Source organism: Dipodomys ordii, unplaced genomic scaffold (genome assembly GCF_000151885.1).
Source record: "Dipodomys ordii isolate 6190 unplaced genomic scaffold, Dord_2.0 Scaffold27, whole genome shotgun sequence".
In the NCBI taxonomy this organism is placed as follows: Eukaryota; Metazoa; Chordata; class Mammalia; order Rodentia; family Heteromyidae; genus Dipodomys; species Dipodomys ordii.
The window spans coordinates 15744337-15770698 of record NW_012267243.1 but is presented as its reverse complement, the minus strand read 5'-3'; the positions used below and the strand labels follow the sequence as shown (position 1 = coordinate 15770698).

The 26362-nt window shown below is 38.9% G+C and overlaps 1 protein-coding gene across 1 annotated transcript in view; it reads left to right on the top strand.

The window, feature by feature from the left end:
• The window catches only part of Prr16 (proline rich 16), a 168981-nt gene extending 162099 nt beyond the window's left edge, over nucleotides 1-6882 (top strand). Inside the window, exon 5 of the mRNA XM_013015549.1 lies at nucleotides 6637-6882. Within this exon, the coding sequence (XP_012871003.1) occupies nucleotides 6637-6882 (246 nt within the window). The remainder of the gene's footprint in view (nucleotides 1-6636) is intronic.
• The last annotated feature ends 19480 nt before the right edge of the window (nucleotides 6883-26362 follow it).

Sequence of the window (26362 nt, the reverse complement as noted above, 5' to 3'; positions counted from 1 at the left end):
TACATTTTTAAGTAGGTTCTATGGCAGTTCTGCTTCATCAAGGAAAAGGTGTTTTTGTGCCGATCTGTTAGGTTTAAATGATAGAAAATGGGAAAGATTATTATTACATTACAAGGTGCTTTCTAAATACTATTTTATGTTGTTTAAAATGAAAGCTCTAACTGAATAGAAAGAAGTTTCTTAACACTTTTAAGGTGATATATATTAATCTATGGATTTAAAGATATCTTGAAAAATTTAATTTATAAAATACAAATGCTTTAAAAAGTTCTAAAAATTCTTAGCAATGAATATTTTTCTTGAAATAAAAGCATTCTTGATGATCACCCTCTACAATAATGTTCCTTATATACAAAATTTGAATGAAATATGTAGAAATCTCAGTTTCTACATACTCTCAGCAAATGATTGCCTGTTATTTTCTGGTCTGTATTTGTTAAATGATGCTTACTGTATAAAATGATTACTTAGTCTTTGTTTCCTCCTGACAGCTCTATCACTTGGACAGAGGCAAGCTAATTGATTTTTCTCACTTCCAATTCATCTCCATCGCTTCTGGGGGCCAGATCTTCTGTCTCAGCAACCAGGGGCAGTAGCTCCCTCACTCTGGGGCACAAATGATCCCTCCTAAGACCTGCATGAAATCTTGCCCCAGACTGACAGCTTCCCGGAAATGTCCTGACCACAAAGCCATGCCTTCAATCTCTCCACACAGAAATCACCAACATAAAATTCAGAAATATGGACACAAAAAGGACTAAATGTTTTTTATAAAAAAGAAAACAAATATATTAAAAGAAAATCCCAACAGAACTCTTACTTCACTACGGAAATAAGATATTCCCAGACACAAGCTGGCTCAAGAAAATTAAAATTCAGCAATGAAGCTAGTCATTTATAAATTTGGGATGATGAACAGCTAGGAATTGGAAATATCTCCTGAGAATTCCTCTTGGTACTTCAAAACACATGGACAAAAGTACAACGGGGCAAATAGAAGCACCGCAGCAAGAAAGAGTTATTAGGACACAATGTTCCTGCTTGCAGAAAGGACTGTGTGTAGTATGTGTACAGCCTCAAAACCCTAATGACAAATTGCAGTGTCACCAATTTCTAGGATCGTTTCTACCTTCACTCCTTTGCCTTGTGTTCACTGGAAGAGGGGAAAGCCAATTCCTAATGATGGCTTCTCCACACACTTCTGATACCTGCCTTCCCTCGCAGGTCAGGGAAATGATTTGAGACCACAATGAGCTGTTTCTTGCAGATGTCTTGCAAAGAAAAAGTTCTCACAACCTTGTTTGATCTTTCTTCCTTAAAAACAAAACAAAACACAGCAGTATCTGAACAAATATAATTGTTTCCATTTTAAAGTAAAACTATAGAATAATGTTGCAAGTACCAACATGGTTTAATCAAAAGGTTTTATGTTCATTTTATATATCACTAACAGCCAAGAATTCAAATATAATTCTCTGTGCATTAAACATTTATATTCAACATCTATGATTTTTTAAATTTCTTAATTCAAAATCATTTGTAATTCATATTCAAAATGTAAGTTTTTATAGTCATTTATGTATGCTTCATAGGAAAATGTTCCAGAAAATATTTTCAGTTTATTTTTCGAAATAAATGTGTTGTTCGTATTATTTGTATTGCTGATTTAATGGTCCCTATGCTTCATTGGGAAACTTTTGACCTATTTATTTAGAATTAGAGACTAAAGTTTCAAATATTTCCTAATTAAAATTATGGTTCCTGTTTTCTAAACTCTGAAAAATGAAGGATAAATTTTTACTATAACTTTCTTGTCAAGGGCTATTTTAATCCTATTGTTTTCCTAGCAAGAATGAGTATTCATAAAAGGTGTGTTGTTGGACAAGCAGAAGAATGTTTGATACACTTTTTAGTTAGGATTTTATTTCCCTTCGTTTTAGAGATCTCCAGAAAAAAAAATAAAATTTGGCTAAATGATTTGAGCCATTGAACATCATGAGACCATTAATCCCGAGTCCTTTTTATTCCCTCTCAGGTGAGAACTTCCATGTGTACAGTAAACTTAAAATAACTAAGCTATGAGACTAGAGAAAAAGTGAAAATCTCCATCAACTAAAGCTTATTGAGTGCCTGCAAAATGTGCATCATGTTTACAGTTAATTAGGTGAGTTCATCTTTGTGGCTATGGTTACTATTTTTTATTATCTTTCCATAGTTGGAAAAATGAGTTCCAGTGTCACGCCTTCCATCGTTTTCCCTCATCTCTTCAAACCCTGTCCTCAGTGACCTGGTTCCACATTTCTGTGTGTGCATTACATAGTGTGGCTGAATTTGTCTACTTTTCCCTTCACCGTTCACCTGCGCTCATCCTGTTGACCTTCCCCCACTTCACCAACACATTTGGGCTTCCTGGGATTCATTTTGTTAAACTGTAACAAGTGGGTTCAAAGAGCTACACCACTAAACTCCTCTCCTGTGTATACCATCCACAGTTACTTGAACAATTAAAAGAACAGCTCAGGGTGCTGGAGGCTTATCTCTGTACTTCAAGCTACTTAGAAGACTGGTAACAAGAGGCTGATGGTAAGAGGCCAGCCCAGGCAGAAAAGTTGGAAAGAACCTTTCTCAACAAAAAGATGAGCACAAGAACCTCTGCCTGTTAAATTAATGATATCCAGAAGCCAATCATAGGTGTATTGTGACCTGAAATACACCAGGGCAGGAAGACCCTATCTCAAAAATATCAAGCAAAAAATAGGGCTAGGGGCATAATAGAGTGGTAAGAGTTGCTGCCCAGTGAGGACCCCATTTCAACTCCCAATGCCACCACAAAAAATAGAACACACACACACATACACAGAGAGAAAGAGAGAAAGGTGGTCTGCATAATGAATATAATTTGGGCTTAACTTGTAGGAAAAAAAAAACACTAAGCCATTTTCCCCACCACAACTACTCCATCCACATGAAGATTTACTTTAACTCTCAGTCCAAAGTGACTTATCACAAGTATGCCAAAGCAAACCATGGGAAAAGGGGTCAAATTCAGAAAAGCAACTGCTTTTTTAATAGCCTCAAGAAAACCCTAAGAATTAATTAAACCAAAGAGGTAAAGGACTTCTATGATAAAAATATTTTAAATCCTGAAAGAGGAAATTAAAGCAGATTTAAGGAAGTAGAAAACCTCCCATGCTCCTGGATTGGGAGAAGTAACATCATGAAAATGGCACTACTACCCAAAGCTATCTACAAATTCAGTGCATTACCCATCAGCATCCCAACAACATTAATGAAATAGAAGAAGCAATCCAAAATTTCATATGGAATAATAAAAGACCCTGAACAGCAAAACACAATCCTTATCAGGAAAAACAGTGCTGGAGGGACATCAATACCAAACTTCAAAGTCTTATAAAGCTGTAGTTACAAAAAACAGCTTGGTACTGGCACATGAACAGGCCTGAGGATCAATGGAATAGAACTGAAGACCCCGAAATGATCCCACAGACATATGGCCACCTAATCTTTGATAAGGGAGCCAAAAACATCAGCTGGAAGAAAGACAGCCTCTTCAACAAATGATGCTGGCAGAATTGGCTACACACATGCAGAAAACTGAAGTTAGATCTTTATATATCAGCCTGCACCAGAATCAACACCGAATGGATAAAAGACCTTGAGGTAAGAGCAGATACCCTGAAAAGATTACAGGGAGAGATAGGGGATACGTTAGGGCTCCTTGGCACAGGTCAAACTTCCTAAATAAAGATCAGAAACAGAACAAACCAAAGGAAGGCTGGATAAATGGATTGCATTAAACTGCAGGGCTTCTGCATGACAAAGGACATAGTTAGCAAGATGAATAGAAAGCCCACAGACTGGAAGAAGATCTTCACAAACTCTACAACAGACAAGTGCCTCATATCAAAAATATATTTATCTATGTGATATTTTAATGATACCACAACTTCCTTCTGTGACTTCTCTACCTGCTGGACACTAGAATCTTTCCCAGATTGCTCACCAAGTGATATGTTTCTAAGCTCAAGCATTTGTAATTTCATGAAATTTCCTTCCAAGTAGGTATATGGCTCATAAATAATTTAATTGATACAATCAGACATAAATGTGTAACAAAAGGGTAGAAAAACTTAATTCAGTTTCTTGAAAGTCAGAGCAAACTAAAACATATTAAGCTCTAGAGTTCATCAGAAGGAAGAAGATAAAGCATCAAGAAATAAAAGTCAAGACTTGACTAAAACATAGTGTACGTTGAAGAGTTTTGTTAGTACTCTAGTTACTCTAATGCAATTTGATTTTTTTTTGTTTTCCCTCAATCTGTGTTTTGCATAACTAGGTGATGGAATGCAAAAACCTCCTCTCCATAAATCCCTTCTCCACAAGACAAATTTCACTACTTTGGAGTTTCTAAACCTCTTAATTTATTGTTCACCCAATGGTCATTCAGTTCTCCATATACTAAAGGATGAGCTGGTCCCTTTCTATAATGCCCACAGTGTCCATCTGTCCACATCCGCATCGTTGTTACTCGCCTCTTCACAGAGGTCTCTGAGCTCTGCCCCTGTTTCTGTAGTCTTGCTGCTCTCCCTATGCATATGTTCCACATTCTGAGCCCCATTCTTCTTACAAAGCACAAACAATACTTAAGTAGCTAGAATATCTCAATGAAACAAAAAGAGCATCAGTGAAAGAGTAGCGTCTAGCTCCAGTGCCAACACTAAACTAACATTGTACATTATATAATAGTAGCTGTTTCTCTTTGGCCATATACTCCCTCGCTTCCAAATTCCACCTAATTCCTCACCTACTCCAGGGCCATTCTCTTCTCTCTCCTTTAACTCTCAAATCACCGTCCATTTCACACACAGCATTTTAACACTGAAATTTCTTTGTGATGCCAAGGAGTATCTAGTATTTCCTTTACTAATGATCCACCTGTACTATGATCCTTCAACTGTGAAAATATGTTGACTATAATGAAAATTTCCAGCATTTAGTAGAAAGGCAGTAGAAATGTTATTCTCTGTCCAAAGAACCAACTTAGGAGTTCAGGACATCAGTACGGTAGTTCTGTTTTGTTCCACTTATCACCAGTTACATCAGCCCTGTACCAGAGTTTTTAATGCATAAATTTACATCCTCTTACAGAATGATTATCTCAACCATTAAACACAATTTTTCTTTCTACTTTATATGAGAAATGAAGTCAGTATAATTAGAGATGTCCCCTCTGTTCATGTTAGTGGGCTAAGAATTCATAACGCTAAGAAGAACAAAAACATCCTGTTAATTAGGTGGGGCACAAATCATCTAGTGAGGACATCGCATTTGATTACTTTAGATGTATGTTATACAGAAAACCTTTTTGAATTCTTGGTATTGATGCCGGTATTCTTCTCAGACTAATTAATGAATACTATGAACAATTTATTGGTGCTTTCTAGGAAAAGCCCCATTCCATTAACTGTTACACAGAATTCGGGAGGCTGATGGGTCCTGCATTCGAATTGGGGTGAGCAAATAGAGCAAACAGCAACCACACAGAATAAATACAATCAATCTAGACCACGCCCAGTGTTTGGGAGAACTCTGAAGTGCGGCAGTACAAAAGGAAAATGAAGGACGGGTTCAGGAAAATGAGGGTGACAAAGCGCTTTTTGTGTAAAGCAGTCAGGCAGGGCACCTTGGATAGGTGATGTTTCAGCAGACGTCCAAAGGAACTGTGGCAGCAAGGCTGCAGCGTCTGTGAAAAGACAACTCTGAGTGCAGGCCTGGTTCAGGCACACACCTGAGTTGCTTTGGCCACAGTCACAGCGTTGAGAAAATGGAGGGAGGGAAGAACTGGGGGATGCGGGAGGGAAGCTGGCTTGGGGGGGGTAAAGGTTTGTTAAATAGTACAGTCATAATGACTCCTTGGGTTTTACTATGAGTTCATAAGAAGTTTATTTTATTGATTATATCAGGTAAAGGAAATCTACGGAACAAGCCGATTGTCCTAACAGGATCAGTCTATCGTATAGACAAGGCCTGTGTAAAGGTGAATACCAAAAGAGAATAGTAGATTGTGTAATAAGAATCAGGGCAAGAAGACAGGACGGTGAAATGGACTACACTGGGATATATTTTTGAAAGTGGCCAATAACATTTTCGTACAGATGCATAGGCTATGGTAAGGATTACGGGAAGCGTGAAGATCATCTTTGCTTTGGGACAAATAGAGCAATACGATGTTATTTACTGAGATGGTCAAGGGGAAGGAGGAGAAGAAAGAAGAGAAGTTAATGGAGAAGGAGGGGGAGTGGAAGAAGGAAGAAGGAAGAAGAGGATTTGAGAAGGTGGCCTGTCAAGGCTGATGTATACTTTGGACATATCCAGGTGGGAAGCAGATCTAAGATGTGAGTGTTAAATGTGAGCATCAACACACCAACGGGAGTAACCCATCTAAAAATGGAGCATCAGTGAAGCCCTGGCACATGGCCGTATTTAAAAGTCAGAGATATGACTATCAAGCAACAAAGACTTGGCAATTACACTGTTTTAAAAACTGAAATAAAAAATTGACCACAGAAATGTCAGATCCTCAAAGTGATATGAACACAGCTGTTGGCATGTTAGCCCGAAGCCCAGCCGTTAACCCGGGGGCCGCTTCCAGGTAGAAGTTGTGCTTCGCTAGGTGATGAAGCCGCATGGCTTCAATTGGCCAGGCCATTGAGCAGCATCCGTGGACTCATCCTGACAGGAGCCTGTGGTATCACTGATGGGAACAGGGAAAAGGACCGCTGGTCTGGGCCTGTGCTCAAGGGTCACTGTCAAATCCCCGACCCTCCACAAATACCTGCAGAGTTAGCTGAGCCATCTTGATGCTCACCTCCAGGCCAACTCAGATCGCGTTGGCTAGAAGGGAGAAAGGACAGATTTCGAGCAGCCCATAGTCCTGTCAAATCTGAAGCAGAGGCTGCATTGCTCACTCAAGAAGCGACCCAGACTGCGTTATTCTAAAAGAAAAGGCTGGAAGGAATGTCAGGAAGACTCTGATACTGGTTGAATGCAGCCTGGCCAGTAGATCTGATGTCCTCTGCAGGGCTGTGGCCTGTGGCTTATCTGGCCACGAGGAAGCCTGGGAGTGGATGATAATGGAGAGCAGGGGGCAGCATGTCAGATGGAAGGTAGTGTGATCCCCTTGGATGAAAACTTGGAAAGAGACCGTGATTAGAGTAAATCACGATGGCACTGATCGGGGACCATCAGTCAAGTCTCTTTGTTGGAACAAGCTATACCTGAGCCGTGGTGCTTGGGTACTCATTCTCTTTTCCGGACCATATACATTACTACCTTCTCTGAGGCCACTTTCTCCTTCTCAGTCCATCTCTGTTTTGTGTGTCACTTCCAGGTGTGTGGCTGGTTTAGGTCTGTCTCAGGTATGTACAAGTCTTGTGCACTCCTGCCCTTGGGGACTTTCGAGGTAATGGTGACAGCGTTGTTTTCAGTCCCATGTCAGACCTGTACTTAGGATGTGAACGGCAGAAGGCCAAAGAGTTATCTGGGGAAGAGGAGGCCATTCCACTGTGCAGCACCCACGTCTCAGGCCTCTTCTAGCTCTCCCGGCAATGCCTATTAAACCAGCAGGGAAAGGGTGGCTTTATCATTTCCCTAACTACTGATACGCAGCAAAGTAATTCTGAGGACCAAGAAAACGGAAATCCATACAGGAAGTGCGTCCAGTATTGATCGTATTTTAAGAATGGGAAGAGAGCGCTAGGTCTATCAGCAGGATGACAGGTAATTGGAGAGGTTGCAGTATTTCTCTACTTTTATTTGGTTTCAAACTCTGACGGATACCGCAGATTTCTATATAGAAAAAAAAGCTATTCAGAGATAATAAAACCAATATAAAAATAATTGGATGTAATTTATCTAGGGGAAAGGAACAATTTGGGGGAAAATTGATAGTTTTCAAATGTCTGCATAATCCTTACAAAAGCTAACTATTGAGCAATTAGTTTCCATGAGAATAAAGGAAAAAGAAGTTACCGCAACTAGGGCTTATTTAATAGATTCAGAAAAAAAAGTGAAGTTTCCCTGTTATTCTGCTCTCCTAAACATATATAGTTCATTGATATTTCTTCAGTCAGTTTTCCCTGACTTAGAATGGTAGAAATCAATTATGGGCATCTATGTTCTGTTCTATTCAGAGTAATACTTAAGAAACCTCAGCACAGAAAAATAAAATCTGGTGAAACAGAACAATTGACATATTTGTCCCCCTTCTCCATATAAGAGAAACCACATAATGACAAATTTCAAGATAATCTTTCATAATTAACTAAACTTGTGAAGTAGTTTATACAAAATATTTTTTTTAATTTTATTTTATTGTGAAAATACTGTACAGAGGGGTTACAATTACATGGTCAAGATAATGAGTACATTTCTTATCAAGCATTGTAGCCTCCTCCTTCGTTTCCCCTTCCCATCCCTTCCCATCCTCCCCCCATCCCCCACCCAATCCTCCCCGCCCCCCTACCAAAGTTGTAAAGTTCGTTTTCGACATAACGACTTGTACATCTCATTGTTGCAATGGGTCCACCTGTATCACTATTTAAACGATTTGTTTTTCCCCTTCCCCTCCACAAATTATACTGACATCAAATACAGTGAAAGCAGGGGTTATACTGTCGGGGAGGGACATACAAAGCAACAAAGAAATAATTATAAATGTGTTAGAAACAATCGCATGAAAGAAAAAAAACATTTGAATACATATCTTAGGGTTCATTTCCCTAACATCACCTTATCTGACCTTTTCCGCTTGACTCAGACATACACTAGATATTGCAAATAAGGGCCTGGCTTACTTTACTTAATATAATTTTTTCCAAGCCTTTCCATTTCCTAACAAATGGGGCAATGTCATTCTTTCTGATGGAGGCATAGAAGTCCATTGTGTATATATACACCACATTTTCTTGATCCATTCATCTACTGAGGGGCATCTGGGTTGGTTCCATATCTTAGCTATGGTAAATAATGCTGCAATAAACATAGTCGTGCTGGTAGCTTTAGTATGGTCTTGTTTGTGAACATTTGGGTAAATGCCCAAAAGTGGGATTGCTGGGTCATAGGGAAGCTCTATGTGGAGTCTTTTGAGGAACCTCCATACTGCTTTCCAAAGTGGTTGAACAAGTTTACACTCCCACCAACAATGCAGTAAGGTTCCCTTCTGTCCACATCCCCTAGGTTTGGTTTGATGAGCTTTGATTAGATTACCTTTATCACTCTGTAATTCCAAATACAGTATTTGGGGTCATGAAAATCATAGCAGACATTTACCTCATGGCTTTTCAAGTGACTGAGCTCCCTATGTCCTTCAGGATCGATTCTCAGCAAGATCACCTCTTCTGTACTGTTTTTATATACACTGGTGCTTCTCACCACAGTGCCCCAGCCACATACAAATAGTTATTGTCAAAAACAGGCGTGCAGTGTTTATTCCTGTGGTGAGAAGAGTTTCTATTTTGCTGAACAGCTGTAATTAACAGATAGTTTTAAATAATTTGGTAGTTAAATTCTGCCAAGTACGAATGATTTCAGTCTTTTAAATCATTATGTATAGTTTATATATATTGTTACATATATATTATTGCTTATTATATAATATACATATTGTTGTATGAAATATATAATGTATACAATGTATAGTATAAAATAGTATACATATTATTGTATATAATATATAATGTGTACAATGCATAACATATAATATATAGCATATATAGCATTATAAGGGTGATGTACAGGGGTTACAGATATGTAAGTCGGGTAGTGAGTATGTTTCTCTTTGAACAGTATCACTTTCTCCCTCATTTCCCTCTCAGTTTTTCTCCTCCCAACCTCCTTTCCCCACAAGTTGTATAGTTCATTTCCAACACAGTGCCTAGTGAGTATCACTGCTGAATTAGTTCAATCCCTTTTCAATGCTATCTCTTCCCCTCCCCAAATCAGAGAAAATTATATACAAGACAAAGGGTATAGAAATCAAAAACAGTGACAGACGGAATAAAACTAAAGGGGGAACCCACAAGCAATACAACAAAAATCCTCCTGTTTCCACTTCTTGGGTTCATTTTGCTAAACATTTTATGTGATCATATGCACATGGAGCCTTCTAATCCTCTCTTTAAGAATACCTTCCTTTGGTATCACTGTGTAAATATTTTGAGTTCTGTTTAACTAATCATGTCCAAGTGTAATTTTTTGTCTTTTACAATTCACTGGGTTTACTTGTAGATTTATAGGCACATCCTAATTATTATAAATGAGGGAGACCATGCAGCCTAAGTTTCTTTTTTGGGTCTGGCATACTTCACTTAATACAATTTTTTCCAAGCCTTTCCATTTTCTTTTTAAATGTATTTTTATTGTAAAGACAATGGACAATGTCATTCTTTCTGATGGAAGCATCGAATTCATTGTGTCTATATATCACATTTGCTTGATCCATTTGCCCACTGAAGGACATCTGGGTTGATTCCATATCTTAGCTATGGTAAACAAGCTTCAATGAACAAAGTTGTACTGGTGGCTTTAGTGTGGCTTGGTTAAACAAATCATCATCAAATATAAAGGGATCTATTAAATCTTGTTCTGTAAAGTTTAAGTACTGAAATAGAAGAACATGATTTTGAAATTCTGTAGTGGTGCTTTAAACATGTGCTTTGATTCTAATCCAGACTTTCTGCTAAGATTGAACTGGAAGGAAGATCAGTATTTTCATTTAGGGGCATTAAACACATGAGTTATAGAGCAATGAAAAGGAAATCTGAGCTTTCAACACTTGTTAATTTTGTGATTTTCACAATATTTATTAATGAACAATCCAACTTCCATTTTTGCTCCTTTCTTTTGCCACAGTTTTTAACTCATTACTCCAATAATGAAAAATATGGCTTCTATAGTTTCAAAATTATGTCCATTTGATTAATGTGAAGTGCAAATAAAATAACTTCAGAATAATACAGAATAATACTTAGAAAAACAAACCTAGTTACAAGAATCCAATACATTATTTCTGCATATATTTCAGGTATAGTGAAGTGCACCAATCTTAAGCTTTTGAGTTTTCTATATATACAATCCTGTTATGATACAATACAAGTTCATCACTGCAGAAATTGCCAGGTGTCAATAACACCCAGTCTTCAAAGTAGCCTTCACTTAGAAGGGAGGGCTACTTTGTCCAATATTAGCTTTGTAGATTAGTTTTGAGTACTGTAGAACCTCAAATAAACAGAATCAATATTATTTGTGATTAACTTTTCTTGAGCATGTCTATGAGATTCAACCATGTTATCTCATATATAGTCCATTTCTGTTTGTTATTAGTCCTTATGTCAGGAGTACAGTTTATCTACTCCTCTGTAAAACTGAAATTTGGGTTGTTTCTAGGATTTTACTATAAGTGCTATATATTCTGTATAATTCTTTTTTGTGAACATATATTCTCATTTTTCTCTAATATCTAGATATGGAATTCTGGAACCTAATGTTAGGGATATTAATTTTAGGAAATGTGTTCTATATGTACTTTTACTATGTTAAACTTAGAAATCATGAGAGTCCTTGGTGTTTTCCATTCTTGCCAAGACTTCAGTCATTGTTTTAATTTGGTTTTAATGTAACCCAGACATTTTACTGGGTATATATTTTTTATAAAGACAATGATAAGTATGTATAAGTATGTTTTCACAGGAATACTATTTATGTTCTCTTGTGATTTTTTTTATCATTTTTATTAAATTATTTTAAATTACTGTGTTGTAAGATTGTTTGACTATATTGAAGTCACTTCTCAGATATGTATTATCTTCTATATTTATCCATATTTCCTATATATATCATTTTTATAGTGTCCTCATAACAAATTTCCAACACTTGAACACTAATTTATTATTGTATTTCTTTTAAAATATTTGTACTCTTTCAAAGACATATTTCACTATCCCCATATAAAGAAGTCTCCTATGGGCTCATGCTTAGACTATAACAATGTAAATTTAAATTTTTGTATTGTATGTACGTATTCTACTCTTCCAAAATTGACAGGTGTTACAGTATTTTTTGTTTGCCAGATTTTACTTTCTTCATGGAATGACTTTCATTTCTTTACAAGTAAGAGTCAATTTCTCAGTTTAGTTCTATTCTACTGGTCTGTCTGCTTTCCTTATACTAGGGTCTCACTCTGTTCACCAAGGCACTTGATTAAACCTTAACTTCAGTAAGCCCTATAACTTTGTTCTTTCTTTTCTAAGACTGTTTAAAGTGATTTTCATGTAAAGTTTAGAACCAGTTTATCAATTGTACAGAGTATGAAGTTAAGATCTTGACTAGGGTACATTCTACCCTAGTGTAAATTTCCTAGTGATTTTTATTATTTAGCATTTTAGTACATAAAAAATGCAAACCTGCCATTCACTTCTTTTAGCAATATTTTATTACAAATATATTGTATTTTGACAAATTTATTTTATTTCTTTTTTTGGGGGGGGTCCGGTCATGGGGTCTGAACTCTGGGCCTGGGTGCTGCCCCTCAGCTCTTCAGCTCAAGGCTAGTGCTCTACCACTTGAGCCACAGTGCCATTTCCAGCTTTTTTCTTTTTGCTTATGTGGTGCTGAGGAATCGTACCCAGGGCCTCAGGCATGCAAGGCAAGCGCTCTACCACTGAGCCACCTTCCCAGTCGGACAAATTTATTTCTCAGTACACTATTAGAAACTGTTACAAATAAGAGTTCAAACTTTCAGTCTCCAACTCTTCCCTGTAATATAAAAGTCCACTGATTCTTGTACATTGATTTTTTAAACTTTGACCTTGCTGCTTAATTATTACTGGGAGTACTAAGTTTGAACATTTGAAAGACTTCTACACCATAGAAAATTACAAGTGAAGACAGTTTTCTTCCTTTCTTTCTGTTTTCAAGCATTTTATTTTATTGCACTATTTGACGGTTTAGAACTTAACAAGTAGCTTGTGCTATATTACTGATCTTTAAGTTTAAAAGATCAACATTTCACTCTTTTCTTACTTGCTATGTGGCTTGAATGATCTTCTCCAACTATCAAGGTAGAGTTCCCATTTTCTTTCTGTTGATATGCTGTTTTTCATTGGTTGATTTTTCAAATGTTAAACTTTATATTCTGGGAATAAAGCCAATTTTTCTCAATTGGGCTCTCTTTAAATCTAAAGCTGTATTTCAATGGGATGTCATCTTTTTCTTACAATTATTTTGTTAGATTTTGGTGTGAAAGTTCAAATAAGGACATATTCTTTCCTCTACCTTCAAATTTATTTTGTAAACTTACATTATTTGATTGCTGAAATTAACTTTTGAAGCCACTTGAGTTTTATAGTATTATTTGGTATTTAAATTCTATAATACCTTTAAAATATTTAAAATATTTACCATACCTTCTGTCATTTTGGCAAGTTGTTTTCAATTATTTTCATTTATGATGGTTTTACTTGCACAAATTTAATGATAATTGTGTCTTAATTCTTTAAATCCAAATATCTATAGAATGCTATTATTTCAATCTAATATTGATAATTTGTGCTCTTATGACTAATTATGTCAAATTTATTTACCTCATTCTGATTAAACAGTACCTATACAACTTCAGATTACATTAAGCAATACATTCAAATGCTCAGTGAATGTATTTACTCAAATATATGTTAGGATAGTGGGAGAATTTATAGGTAGATGCCTTCTAGGAATATAGATTCGTTTTCTCTGTTCAAAGAATTAAAGGCAGGAAAGTGTTTACAGTAAGCAGAGGAAAGTGAAAAGCTCTGGAAGAGATTCTGTACCTGGGACAGGCCTCAAGGAAAAGTCAATGGGGGTTGGGGGGCGATTGTAGGGGGTAGCACTTTTCCCAGATCTCCTCCTCTGGGCTTTGCAGTGATTGCTTAATGACTTCTCTTCAAGCCAGCTGCATTTCTATTGAGTGGGCACAGAGGGACTTGTGGAAAGCAGCTTTGGGGCAGGACTCATAGCACAATGGGAAGAAGAATTAGTGCCAGGAGCCCAAGGCACTAGTGGGTCACATGGTACCAGCCACCTTTTATCCTATCTACCTGCCTTTTCCCTCAAATTTGTCCTAAGTTTAAAGTCAAAAGAAGTAAAACAAGACACCTTTTGCGGGAGTTCTGAGAAAGAAGTTGCTAATGTATAACTCCGAGGGGTGAAAACTACTTTCAAAAACTACATAGGAGGAAAAAAAGTATAAAAGAAATTAGCGATTAATTTGCAGTTGTATATGTGTACTATCCCATTTAATCATACACCATGAAAGAAATTTGAACTCAGATATCGTAAGTCTAAAACTGGAGAAAGCTTTATGGGCTTCATAAATCCTGCAGTGCGTCACAGAGAATGAACACAAAAATTTCAAGGGTTGGAAACTATTTCTTACAGTAGAAAAAAATCTCATGAAAATACATTTGAATTGTTTCAAAATAAGGTCCATGATAGTGTTATAGTGTTAACTGCCATCAAGATGGATATTTTCCTTTTTCTCATTTCATTTCTATAAAATTCTATGACTGTTGTTTATGATCAATAACCAATTTCTTATAAGAAAAAGGTTACAGCCTGATTTGTTCTGAGTAATGATGAGTTAGTTAATGGAATGTGAGTCATCCACATAAATGGTCCTTGGGTCATTAATTTCTGCAGCCTCTGATATGCATATTTATCACTGTTCCCTGGCTAATGGAGATCTGGGCTTCTATCGTAGTCAACACCAAGTATCAATTTTAATTTGTAACTTTCACTGTGCTTCATCAAATGAGATCTTCACAAGTTCCAGGAGTCCAGTGTCAGAGTCAACTGAAGGAAGGACTCAATAAAGAAGTTACGCTTGTCACTGGAAAATGGATGAGGGCTTCCTTCAGATTCCCAGTGTATATAAAATCAGAGGTCCTTGGGAACACATGTGGGGAACGCATCGTAGAGTGTCTCACAGAGTGAAAGCTTTAGCAAGGGTTTATTTTAGTAGAATACATTAAAGGAGAGAAGAGAAACATTTCCTGGTCCCTGTACAGAAAATGGCAGTTAAAGACTAAAAGTGGCAGCTGTTCCTTTCTGAGCCGGGGCAATGTCTGACTCAAGCCATGGCTCTGGGTAGCCAAGTGGGTGTTACTTATCTCTGGGCCTGCCAAAGGTGAGCTTTCGACTTCTGATGGGGGAGATGCACCTTAGGCTATGAGGGTGGAGCCAGCTGGAGGAGAGGAAAGAGTGAGGATTTCTCCTCCATGTAAGAGAGCAAGAAGTGGGTACAGAAATTCGTAGTGTGGCTGGAGGCTAACAGAGGGTAGTGTGGCTGGAGCCTAGCAGAGGGTAGTGTGGCTGGAGCCTAGCAGAGGGTAGTGTGGCTGGAGCCTAGCAGAGGGTAGTGTGGCTTGGAGCCTAGCAGAGGGTAGTGTGGCTGGAGCCTAGCAGAGGGTAGTGTGGCTGGAGCCTAGCAGAGGGTAGTGTGGCTGGAGCCTAGCAGAGGGCCTCTGTGATAGCCCAGTGCTCTGGCATCTGGTTCACTCATCACCTCACCCCAAAAGAGTGCTCACCCCCATAGGAGCTGGCTTCAGATTCATTGTCTCCCATTTCTTGAGCCATTCTCTTAACTGTCTAAGGAAGGGGCTCTACTAGGCAGTCTGCACCCCCCCAAGGCCTTTCGGAAGTGGAAGCCAGGGGTCCACAGGCTGCCTCCACTTCTCCCAGGGTCCCCAGGAGGCCGCCAGGTGAGCCTCACCTCATCTGCTCGCACAGTTCTGACTCTCCCTCACAGCCTCCTGCGCTGGGGCGCCTTTCATCAGCAAGAAGCTTGCCAAGCCTGTGAAATGTGTGTGTTTCGCTCTTCTATCTTTAAAGCACTTATAAATATTTAGCATGGTTATGTAAGCTATAAGCCTGACTAGTTTACTGCTCACAACATCCTACTCATTTGTCATTGTGTATCCTCCAACATTCTCACTGGTTTGGCCTTTTTTATTCAGTGTGGACAAAGTTGGTATTTATTGCAGAGAATACTGTTCTCTCTGGAATGAAATCTCTACCCTCACACAGGTATATAAGTACATTCTGACTTATGGGTTTTAGTTTCTATGTTTGTAAGTTTATTAACTAGCTTATAACTTTCCTTATACGTGTGTGTGTGTGTGTGTGTGTGTGTGTGTGTGTGTGTGTGTCCTGGGGCTTGAACTAGCAATTTACCATTTCAGCCACTACTCCTCTTCCAACTTTTTGGTAGTTAACTGGAACTAAAAATTTCATGGACTTGCCCACCTGTATTGGCTTTGAGCCTCAGCTCTCAGGCTCCTGAGTAACTAAGATTACAGGCAGGAAGTACTATGTGTATATATACACATATACACATCTATATGTGTATGTACCAACTATATCTGTTCATATATATGAATATTTGTGTTTATAATTGATATAGTACATTATAATATGTAATCCTATATAAATTATATAATTCAATGGCCTTTGTCACTAGAGATTCTGCTTTGAAATGTGATTGCCAAGCACTTTGACTGTGATTTTGAGGAAGAGCCCATGATAATCTACCAATAGATCCACTGATCGTTGGCTTGTCTTCTTCTCCAGGAGGAAAGAGTGATCTTTGTTTCTAGTGTAAGAAGGGGACCCTTCCTGGAGCCCTTAACTGGTCCCTCTGCAACCTAACCTTCGCTTTCAAGCAGACGTCATCACGCACTTCTGAGAGGTGCCTGAGGAATCACAGATGTCATTACCCCACAACTGAACTCTGAATCTCTCTCAGGTGAACAGGACTCTTTTTTTTTGCAGGGGAGTGGGGGTGTCCGGTCGTGGGGCCTGAACTCTGGGCCTGGGCGCTGTCCCTCAGCTCTTCAGCTCAAGGCTAGCACTCTACCACTTGAGCCACAGCGCTATTTCTGGCTTTTTTCTTTCTGCTTATGTGGTGCTGAGGAATTGAACCCAGGGCCTCAGGCATGCAAGGCAAGCGCTCTACCACTGAGCCACCTTCCCAGCCCAGGACTCTTGATTCTTAACTCATGCAGTCACCCAGCAAAGAGCTGGCCATCTCTTGGGCTCTATACTGGGAACAATCACACTATCACTAGTTGCTCTGGAGAAATCTTTCCGTCTATGTTCCGTATCTATCTCTGCATTTGACTTCAAATGTCTCCATTTCCCCTCTTGGTGGAGATTCCCAATTACAGTGGGACTGTGACCAAGCTCCTGGAGCTCCAATGCCTACGTGGGCCACTGGTATGGAATAACAGCTTTGACCCAAATCCTAGAGCTGCAGTCACACGGACACTCAGGGTCCAGCCAGGAGACGGATGACCAACCTCAAGGTCACACTGCGCGGATGCGTGACAATGGAAACATGCAATGCAGCAAGACCGATTTGCAAAGAAGGAGAGAGGAAGAGGCACTTTTCTCTTTCAAGCTACCTCATATGCATATGTGAACACGTCAGAACCAACCTCCTGTGTACAAATAATTAATGCCAAAAAGTTTTTTCTTCATTTTTCAATTTCTTTGTCATCTAATCTGCATCTTCATGTCATAATCTAACATGCATTTTAAAAGTTGCTAAGCAGTATGAAGGGTAGATAGATGCTAATGCCTCACATACATAATCCTAGTCACTCAAGAAAACTGAAGTTTAAAGTCACCTGGGCAGAAAAATCTGTGAGGCTTCATTTCTAATTTTCTAGCAAAATGTAAGACTCCAAGTGTGGCTCAGTAGTAGTATACCAGCTATGAACAAGCAATTTGAGCAAGAACAGAGCTCTGAGTTCAAATCCAACTACCCGTGAAAAACAATGAAATTAAAGAAGGGTTAAATGAGCTGCTATACATTTCTTATGTTTTATCTGACATATTATAACATTTCTTGAAGATAGCATGGTAAGTGGTAGAGTGCATTATTTATGTAGTTAAAACCATTGTTGAAAAAACCAAGTCATGAAAAATGTCCAAATGGTTTAATACACATTAGTAAGGCAAAGGATACAGAACAAATGGAAAGTATGGCCAGATGTTTCATGCAAAAGCAATGCTGAAATTGTGATATTAACTATAAGTGATGGAAATATTCCAAGTATTTCTTAGAAGCTTATGCCTCACTTAACCTTGAGGAATTGAGACCCTCAAGCTCCTGTAAGATGTTCATCTCAGTGGATATAAGAATTGGATGTATAGAAGGCTTGCTGGAGGAAAGGAGACACTTACATACCTGTCTTTGTTCAGATTCCACTAGAATGAAAAACACTTCAGTGACTTCAAAATATTGAGAAACAAACTTGAAATATTTTAAAAATTAAAATAATGGAAAAGGGGATGGCTTATAGAAGCAGCATGAAAGAAATGAATTTGAAAAAGGTATTTAGGGAGAATCTGACAGTTCATGCAGGTTGTTATTATGATTATTCAATGTTGGACAGGTGGTTCTAAATGTAGTAAAATAAAGACAGGCATGCAATATGGAAAAGGACACATAGATTCTTCAACAATTAAGATTCTAATCTACATTGAAGGTCCTACAACTATGAAATTAGTTTTAAAAAATCAATATTTGGAACAATATACGTTGCAACGAATAAATTTAACTTAAAGGAGAACTTCCAAGTATGAAAGCATAAAACCTTTAATAGGGATAATTTAGCAAAATAGGGAATTTAGCTGAGTAGAGATTCTATAATGTACATCAAATAGAATACTTAAAATGACTTTCAAAAAGAGCAAGACATTTGAACAACTTAAGCCATTGCTATCAGCATCAAAGTTATAAACATAGTTGTGCTAGTAACTTTAGCCTTGTTTGTGATTTTTTTTGGGTAAATGCCCAGAGATGGGATTGCTGGGTCATAGGGGAGCTCAATGTGTATGTAGTCTTTCGAGTTATTAACCAAGGCAATGCATGTAGACAGACCTATTCATAAAAAGGGTAGAATACAGAATGAAGAAATAGAATCACAGATAGAAGGCTACTTACAACAAAGGTGATGTCATGTAATTAAATTCAAATGTAACTCTAAGAGGAGGCCTTTTTAATTTTTTAAACATTTTATTGTAACTGTAGGCAGAGGGATACAGTCACATAAGTCAGGTAATGGGAACATTTCCTTCTGAGCAGGGCTCACCCTCCTCCCTTGTTCTCTCCCAGTATTTCCCCTTCTGACTCCTCTTGCCCCAAGTTGTATAATTAATTTCCAACATAGTGCCTAGTTCACCCTTTGTCCCACCATTTCTGTGCTTCCTTTCCCCTTTCCAAATCAGATAAACTGATATACAAAAGGAACCCAAATACAAAACAGAATGGAATAAACCAAAGGAAAAAATGAAAAAAAGATGAAGATGAAAAATCAAGAACTGCACAAATAGTACAATAAAAAACCTCTTCCATTTCTTGGAGTTCATTTCAATAAGCATCGTTTTGCATGATCATATGCTCATTCCTGATGAGCCCTTGTGATCCTTTGCTCTCATTGTGTGAAAGTTTAGACTGTTTAATTAATCATGTCTAGGTATAATTTTTGTCTTTTACTATCAATTGAGCAGATATTGGGAAAGTTTGGGTCCTAAGTTGTAGCTATGGAACTCATAAAACACTACCATTAAAGCTATAGGCTTAAAAAAACCCACCCCTAAGAGCAAGTATTTGGGAGGACAAGTATTACAAGGACATTTGACAGTGAATCAGGAGGACAGGGGTCACAGTGGAGATGGAGATACAGCAGCTCCTAACATGAGCACTTAGTCAGAAGCCTAGAGTGTCCTAGACATCAAGAGATGAGAAGTATTCGGAAGAATGGTAATCAACTACATGAATCAAAAGACCAGTTCAAAATAAGGAACGGGCAGTTGTCACTGAACAAAGTTTTCATGTGATTTTGGCCAGATTTCTCTGATGTAGTGAGGGTGAAAATCTGACTAGAATATGCTGAGAATATCATACGCGTTTACCTGAGGTTTGCCAAAAACAGGTGTAATTAAGTGTGAAGTAAGGCTTGTGGCACTTGTAGATAAGTGGTTTGGAGCTCAAAGGAGGTCTTACTTGTTTTCATTGTGCTTGTTGTAGGCTGGTGGAAATGTCTCATAACTGAGATCTTTATGTGGGGAAAAGGAAGCATTTGAGAAAAGTCCTTGAAACAGAGAGGCAGGCCACTGAAAAGGAATCCAAACCCCAAGTAGAGTAATTGGCACAAATGATGGACTTCACTGCGGGAAAGACAGCAGCACAGTAAGAGTGTATTGACAGGAAAATTAAAAAATATAGCCTCATAGAATTTGAAGTTCTAATTTGTTTTCCTTAACATACTGATTCCTTTTGTTTTTAAGTTTGTAACCTGATTTTTTTTCCCTATTGTTCTTTATACTTCAAAATCATTTGGCCTTCATTACCCAATTATATTACAGTTAAATAAAAAGAACAGATCAAATAACTGAAGTTGTAAAACAAGTTGATCCTGATGAAAAGAATATGTTCACCTGGACCACTAGAATGACTGTGGAAGCCAAAATTATCATTGAAATTTGGTAGCACATTCTTCTGATCAAAAGATCCTTTACAAGGTCTGCAACTAAAAAGTCATTCCCTGTCCTTTGATCTCCAGAGCGGAGCAGGATGTCATAGAACTGTGTATCGGCCACTAATGAAAGGCTGGGCTGCTTTTCTCTATTCTTTAATAGCCATTAACAACCATTCAGAGCTGCTGGCATTTTTTATCTACTGTGACAAGTAGAATATTTAAGGTTTTAACAGAAAGTGAAAAGGGAAAGCTGCAATACTGAAAACCATGTACCAAAGATGTCCTAGACAGCAGAAGGAAATTCCAGCCCAAGGTCAGGTCTTGAGAAACAATGGGAAAGCAAATTGCCAACTACATTAACACCAACTTTTACTGTATTAACACAAACCCCAGAACTTGAGCCATACCCTCACTCCATCATTTTGCTGGTTAATCTGAGGTGAGCAGCTCATGATTTTCAGCCCAAACGGACTCCAAACCCGAATCCTCTGATATCAGCCTCCTGAGCACCTACAAGCATGAGCTACTGGAGTCCAGCCGCACTTTCATGATTTATAGTTGTGCAGTGTGTTTCAGTTCATGAGTAAAATGCATTTTGATAATGTTGCACTAGTCTTTCACTGAGGGTTTCGGTTAAATCTCAAGGCCAGGTGTTAGTGCGTGCCTAGAATCCGACCTCTTGGGAGGTGAAGGGTCAGGAGGCTTTCTGTTTGCCAGGCCAGCCTGGGCAAGCTAAGCGAGACTATTTCAACACATGTGCTAGTCATTGCGACACATGGCAGGTGTTCCAGGTATATGGGAGAGATTGGCAGGATGACTGTAGCGAAAGCTGGCCCTTGATAAAAAGCCAAGATTCTACCTGAAAAGCAAAGCAAAAAAAAAAAAAAACAAAAACAAAAAACCCCACTGGAATGTCTGCGACTCAGCACTGGAATCCGAGTTCTTTAGGAAGATCCAGTGGTTTAGGCAAGCCTGAGCAGAAAAGGGTTCAAGTCTCCCTTTTCACATAACCAGCAAAATACCAGGTTATAGGCATGGCTCAAGTGGTAGAGTGTCAGCCGAACAAGCCAGCCAAAGGAGCATGAGGTCTTAAGTTCAAATCCTGACCAGAGGGGAGAGGGAGGAGAGAAGAGACAGAAGCAAAAATGTCTGGAGACTGGAGCTCACAAGGTAGAACATTTTTCAAGCACAATGTCTTGAGTTCCAAACTAAAACGGGATCAGAGGTACCTCTCTGAAAATCTCGACTTTTCTCTTCTTGGTCACAAAAAGACTATATAGTTAGAGGAATAAGTAGAGGATATCTATTGTATAACAAAGTAACAATAGTTATTAAATATGTGTTATATCCTTGAATAACCCTAGGAGAGTGAATGGTAACCAGAGCCATGTTTATTACCTACATTTAAAAGTTCTCCATTGCATATGTACTATGAAGTATCTAGTATGTAATACCTACAATACTATCTGTTGATTTAAATAAATTTGAATAGAAAGAAACGTGCCCGTCACCTTACCTCCCCCATTGTTTTTAGAATGAGGAGGAAACCAATCCTCATCAATCCTCATTCGACCTTTATGCCTCATTTTTCTATCACCAGCCCTATCTAACAAACTGATGTGGAATAAAATTAGTGATTGTTGTGGATTAGGACACATTTGTCCCTGGGGATAGGAAATCTGCAGCTCGGGTCTTTTTTTTTAGAAAGACAGGAAGGATGGCTATTGATTAGTAGGCAGTATAATCTATGAGTGTCACTCTGAAAATACCACCAGCCTCATATCAACCTTCCATAGACATAACTGTAGCTTCAACTTCTTTCCTCTCCAAAACCTTTGATTTGCCATTCTATTTATTTTCTTCAAACAATTACACATCCGTCTTCTTCCTCATCCACTTTCCAAACATTTTTGCCCATTTAATTTTTTTCCAAAGTGCCTGCTGTGCAACAACTTGTCTTTAAAGGAGAAAAAAAAGACTCAAATCGAGACTTCCACTGTCCACCACGTGTCCAGATGAGCTGTAAGAGAGTTGAGGTCTGTCTTCTCCCATAAGGTCAAGGACACATACTATTGGCAGACAGGAGTGGCATTTCCATCTGCCCAGAAATCCAGCTGCCTTGAGATTTGTCATGGTATCTCTTACATCTCTTTCAAGAGGTGCTTAAACCTTTTTACTTTATTTTTTTCTGATAAACATTGACACATTAACTTTCTTGGCTCCATAAATTAACTGGCAGCAAAATAAGGCAGAGTATCCAAGGCTTCTCCACTTGGTAACTCTGTCCCTTGCTCTAGGTCATGCTGTTCTTTAGCCATAACCTATTGAACAGGAAGGGCTCTTGTAACAAGGCCCTATATGAGCAATCCTCAGACCATGCAACACCACCTCTGGGACTGTTTTAATTATGCATGACTGTCTTAATCCTGACTGCCAATTCTCCCTATTTAACCTAGGACATTATGTCTGTACCCCTAAGGATATACTAAAGGGCTGTTTACAAGTAGCTGCCACATAATAGATCTCCATTCTCTGCCCGTCAGGACCTGTGTTTCCCTTACGAAGCAAGTATCAGGACCTGACATATGGAACTCCTGAAGTTTGGGTGAAGGGTCCACAAATCTGGTCCCACATCAGTTAGTTATTTAAGTCCTTTGTTTCTCAAATCCATCAGGTAGCCTAGAAGGCCTTGTGTTTGTTGGTACTGGAACTTGAATTCGGCTCCTATGACTTTGCTCAATTTCCCTGCCTGCTCAGGGCTGCTCTAGGACATGAGCCTACCTCCAACTCAGATTTGTGCTTATGAATCGGAAATGCAGTTTCACAGACTAGGATTTCCTACCCAGGGCAGCATCGATCCCCTCATCTCTGAGATCCTTTCACCTGCTAGCATTACAGCCTGGGGCTTATAGAACCCTGTAGTGCTCATTTCTAAGCAATCCTTATTTTAGTTAATATTGTCCACAAAGCACCATTATTTAACAACATCTCCATATATTAAAAATAGAGGTTCTGGTACTATCTTTTCAGGCATGAAGTGGGAAGGCTCATAAACAAATCTCTCCAAAAATAAAAGCTGCTTCCTTTCAGGATCCCAGGCTTTATCGGCTCCTGCAGCTGTGCTGCATACACCAAACTGAAACTTCTCATCTTTTCTCCGAAAATGCACTTTATGGTCCTAAGACAGCTTATTCCAGGGAGTCAGCGCCTAGCACCTCCACATTTCACTTCAGCAACCAGCCACACAGAACAGCCCAGTAGTGCTCCCCAGTGTTTAATCTGGGCATTTGTTTAAAACGTCAATTTCCAGAACAAGGTTTGATGATTCATTCTTGGCTCTGCTGTCCCATATCCCTCATCCTCCATGCCAAGGTAATCGACCAGATGCTCCAAAACGTAACCGGAAATCATTCGGACCTAGTTTCTCCCCATGTCCCCTCCATTTTATTGGCAGTGGCCTCAAGCCCAAAATTTACCTCAGTAGCAATTCTTGCTGGCCACTGGACCAAAGTTCAACAAAGCAGATCTCAAGATCCATGTCAGTGTGGGTTTTACCGGTCTTTGAGAATCAATGTCTAAAGTTCAGGGGTATTAGGTTAGGTCCAGAAACTCCACCCCCTTCTGCCCCCCGGCCATTTGCCAAATATGCTCTTCACATGGTCAAGAGCAGGGAATGGGCATTTACTAGAAGGCATCCATGGGAGACTGCACTTCAGTACATTTTTAAGGTGTACACATCGGCTTTGAGTTCAAAGGAAGTTAGGGATGGCGAGAAAAGCACACATAGTTAAATGCTACCAAGTTACAGGTGTGACTAGTGGACCCTTAGTTTAATCTTGTGCTCTTGGAATACCATTTCATGACTGGATCAGAAGAAGCACAAGATGGTCTCCTGAATTTCTGTCTATTTGAAGATGAGGGGGCCTTGCCCGTGGGAGAAGGCAAGTTGTCTTCCATCCAAAATTCAGCTTCTGGAGCCAGAGGCAACTTTTAATGGAAAGGACTGCAACAGAGGACTAGCTCAGATCAAGGGCAAAGTGCTGGGGGAGCTTTGCGAATTCACTGCGCCCAGGAAACGTTTCCATTAGGTTACTTCTTATAGGCTCTGGCTACCCAATCACACATAGATTTAGTGGATGCTTCTTACCATACCCAAATTATCTAGAGTTTCAGGTGGCTCTACTCAGTGAGCTTAGTGAAACAGAGCCCGGGACCTAAGCTTCTCAGAAAACTAGTTCTGCTTACACCTCATTTCTAGAAGGTCCTACTTTACTTATCCTAGACAATTTCATTTATCAAGAATTCCATTGTATCTGACAGGAGAGATTGTTCACAGTTTAAGAAACTGTTCTGAACTTTAACAAATCCCGCCCAGTGTTCCACTTTGACAATGTTGTGTAAGGAGTGAATCCACGGACAGACTTTAGCACAATGTGACCAGCCCAGGGACTTTCTAATGTAAACCTGAAATACATCAGCGGTATATTTCTTTTGCACTTTAAATGATTAGAAATTCTGTCCCTCATGTGTTCATGGATGAGTTCAAGTCAAAAAATACATACTTAATCCCTAATTTCTCAGCCAATGGACCATTTAAATACATTACCAGAAAGTTTAGGTCAGCCAAACAAACTTGGATCTTTGCATCTGGAAAGAGATGCATGTAGGCCAGCTATAAACATAGAAGGATAGAAAAAGCACAATGATGGATATATGGTAGAGAAAATGGTAGTTCAGCCTATCTCCGCCTTCTGACCTCTCCAAGGTCTCCCTCATTCCTGAACTTGACCTTAGGTTACATGAGAACATGGCTTTTTGATTGATGAGGCGAATTTTTTCCTCTCTCTTTTGTCTTTATCACTTTTCTTTTGTAGACTTCTACTTCCATTTCATTATCAGGCACATGTTGAATTATCAGCTAGCTTATCCTGCCATCTGCAAGCTGTGAAGACAAGTCCCTGATTGCCTGCTTTTCTACTAACTCCATATCATTCATCTCGCTCAGGCTGACAAGGCCTGTAGTGACTTACATACACCTTTCCTCTCTTGGAGGTGAATAGGCATTTGCTTCTGCTTCATTTCCTATTTCTGCAAAATCTCTCACATTCCTTACACTAGCCTCAGGATCTAGGTCTTAATTCTTCCACTCTGCTTTTCTGCCTGGAGAATGGATGAGTACCTTCCGCACCTACTGTTTGCACAAAACAACAATGAAGGACGCTGACATCCACTTGTGCAAAGAATTTCAGGGTGCCTCACAAAAAGTGAGTACCACCAGGAGAAAGTTTTAGCAAACAATTATTTCAGTATAAAGAGGTCAAGGTAGCAAGTGAGCATCAGTAAACACAAGAGCAAAAGGTCCCGTTCCCCAAGCAGGAATGGGAGTTAAAGACTCAGGGACCAGCTGGTATCTGTTGCCTTTATTCTTTCTGAGCAACAGGGTATATGGGATCGTGTTCTCTAGCATCCTGTTCGACAATGGCTCTGTGTGCCCAGGATATCTGTAATCATTCTTATATATGGAGATGAGACTTAGGTCTTGCTTTTCTGAGATAAGTTTCTCTTCTTACTATCCCTACAGAGAGTTACAAGTGTTTTACTATTTAGAAGAAGAAGGCAGGTATAGATAGACCCTGTTAGATCTCCCAGTCCCTTACAATTTGGCAATTAAATGGAGGAAAACTGAATTTCTTTGTTCATTTTTGGTTTTCACGGACTCTCTTTTTATATCTATCAAATATAATATGACTCACCTGCCCACT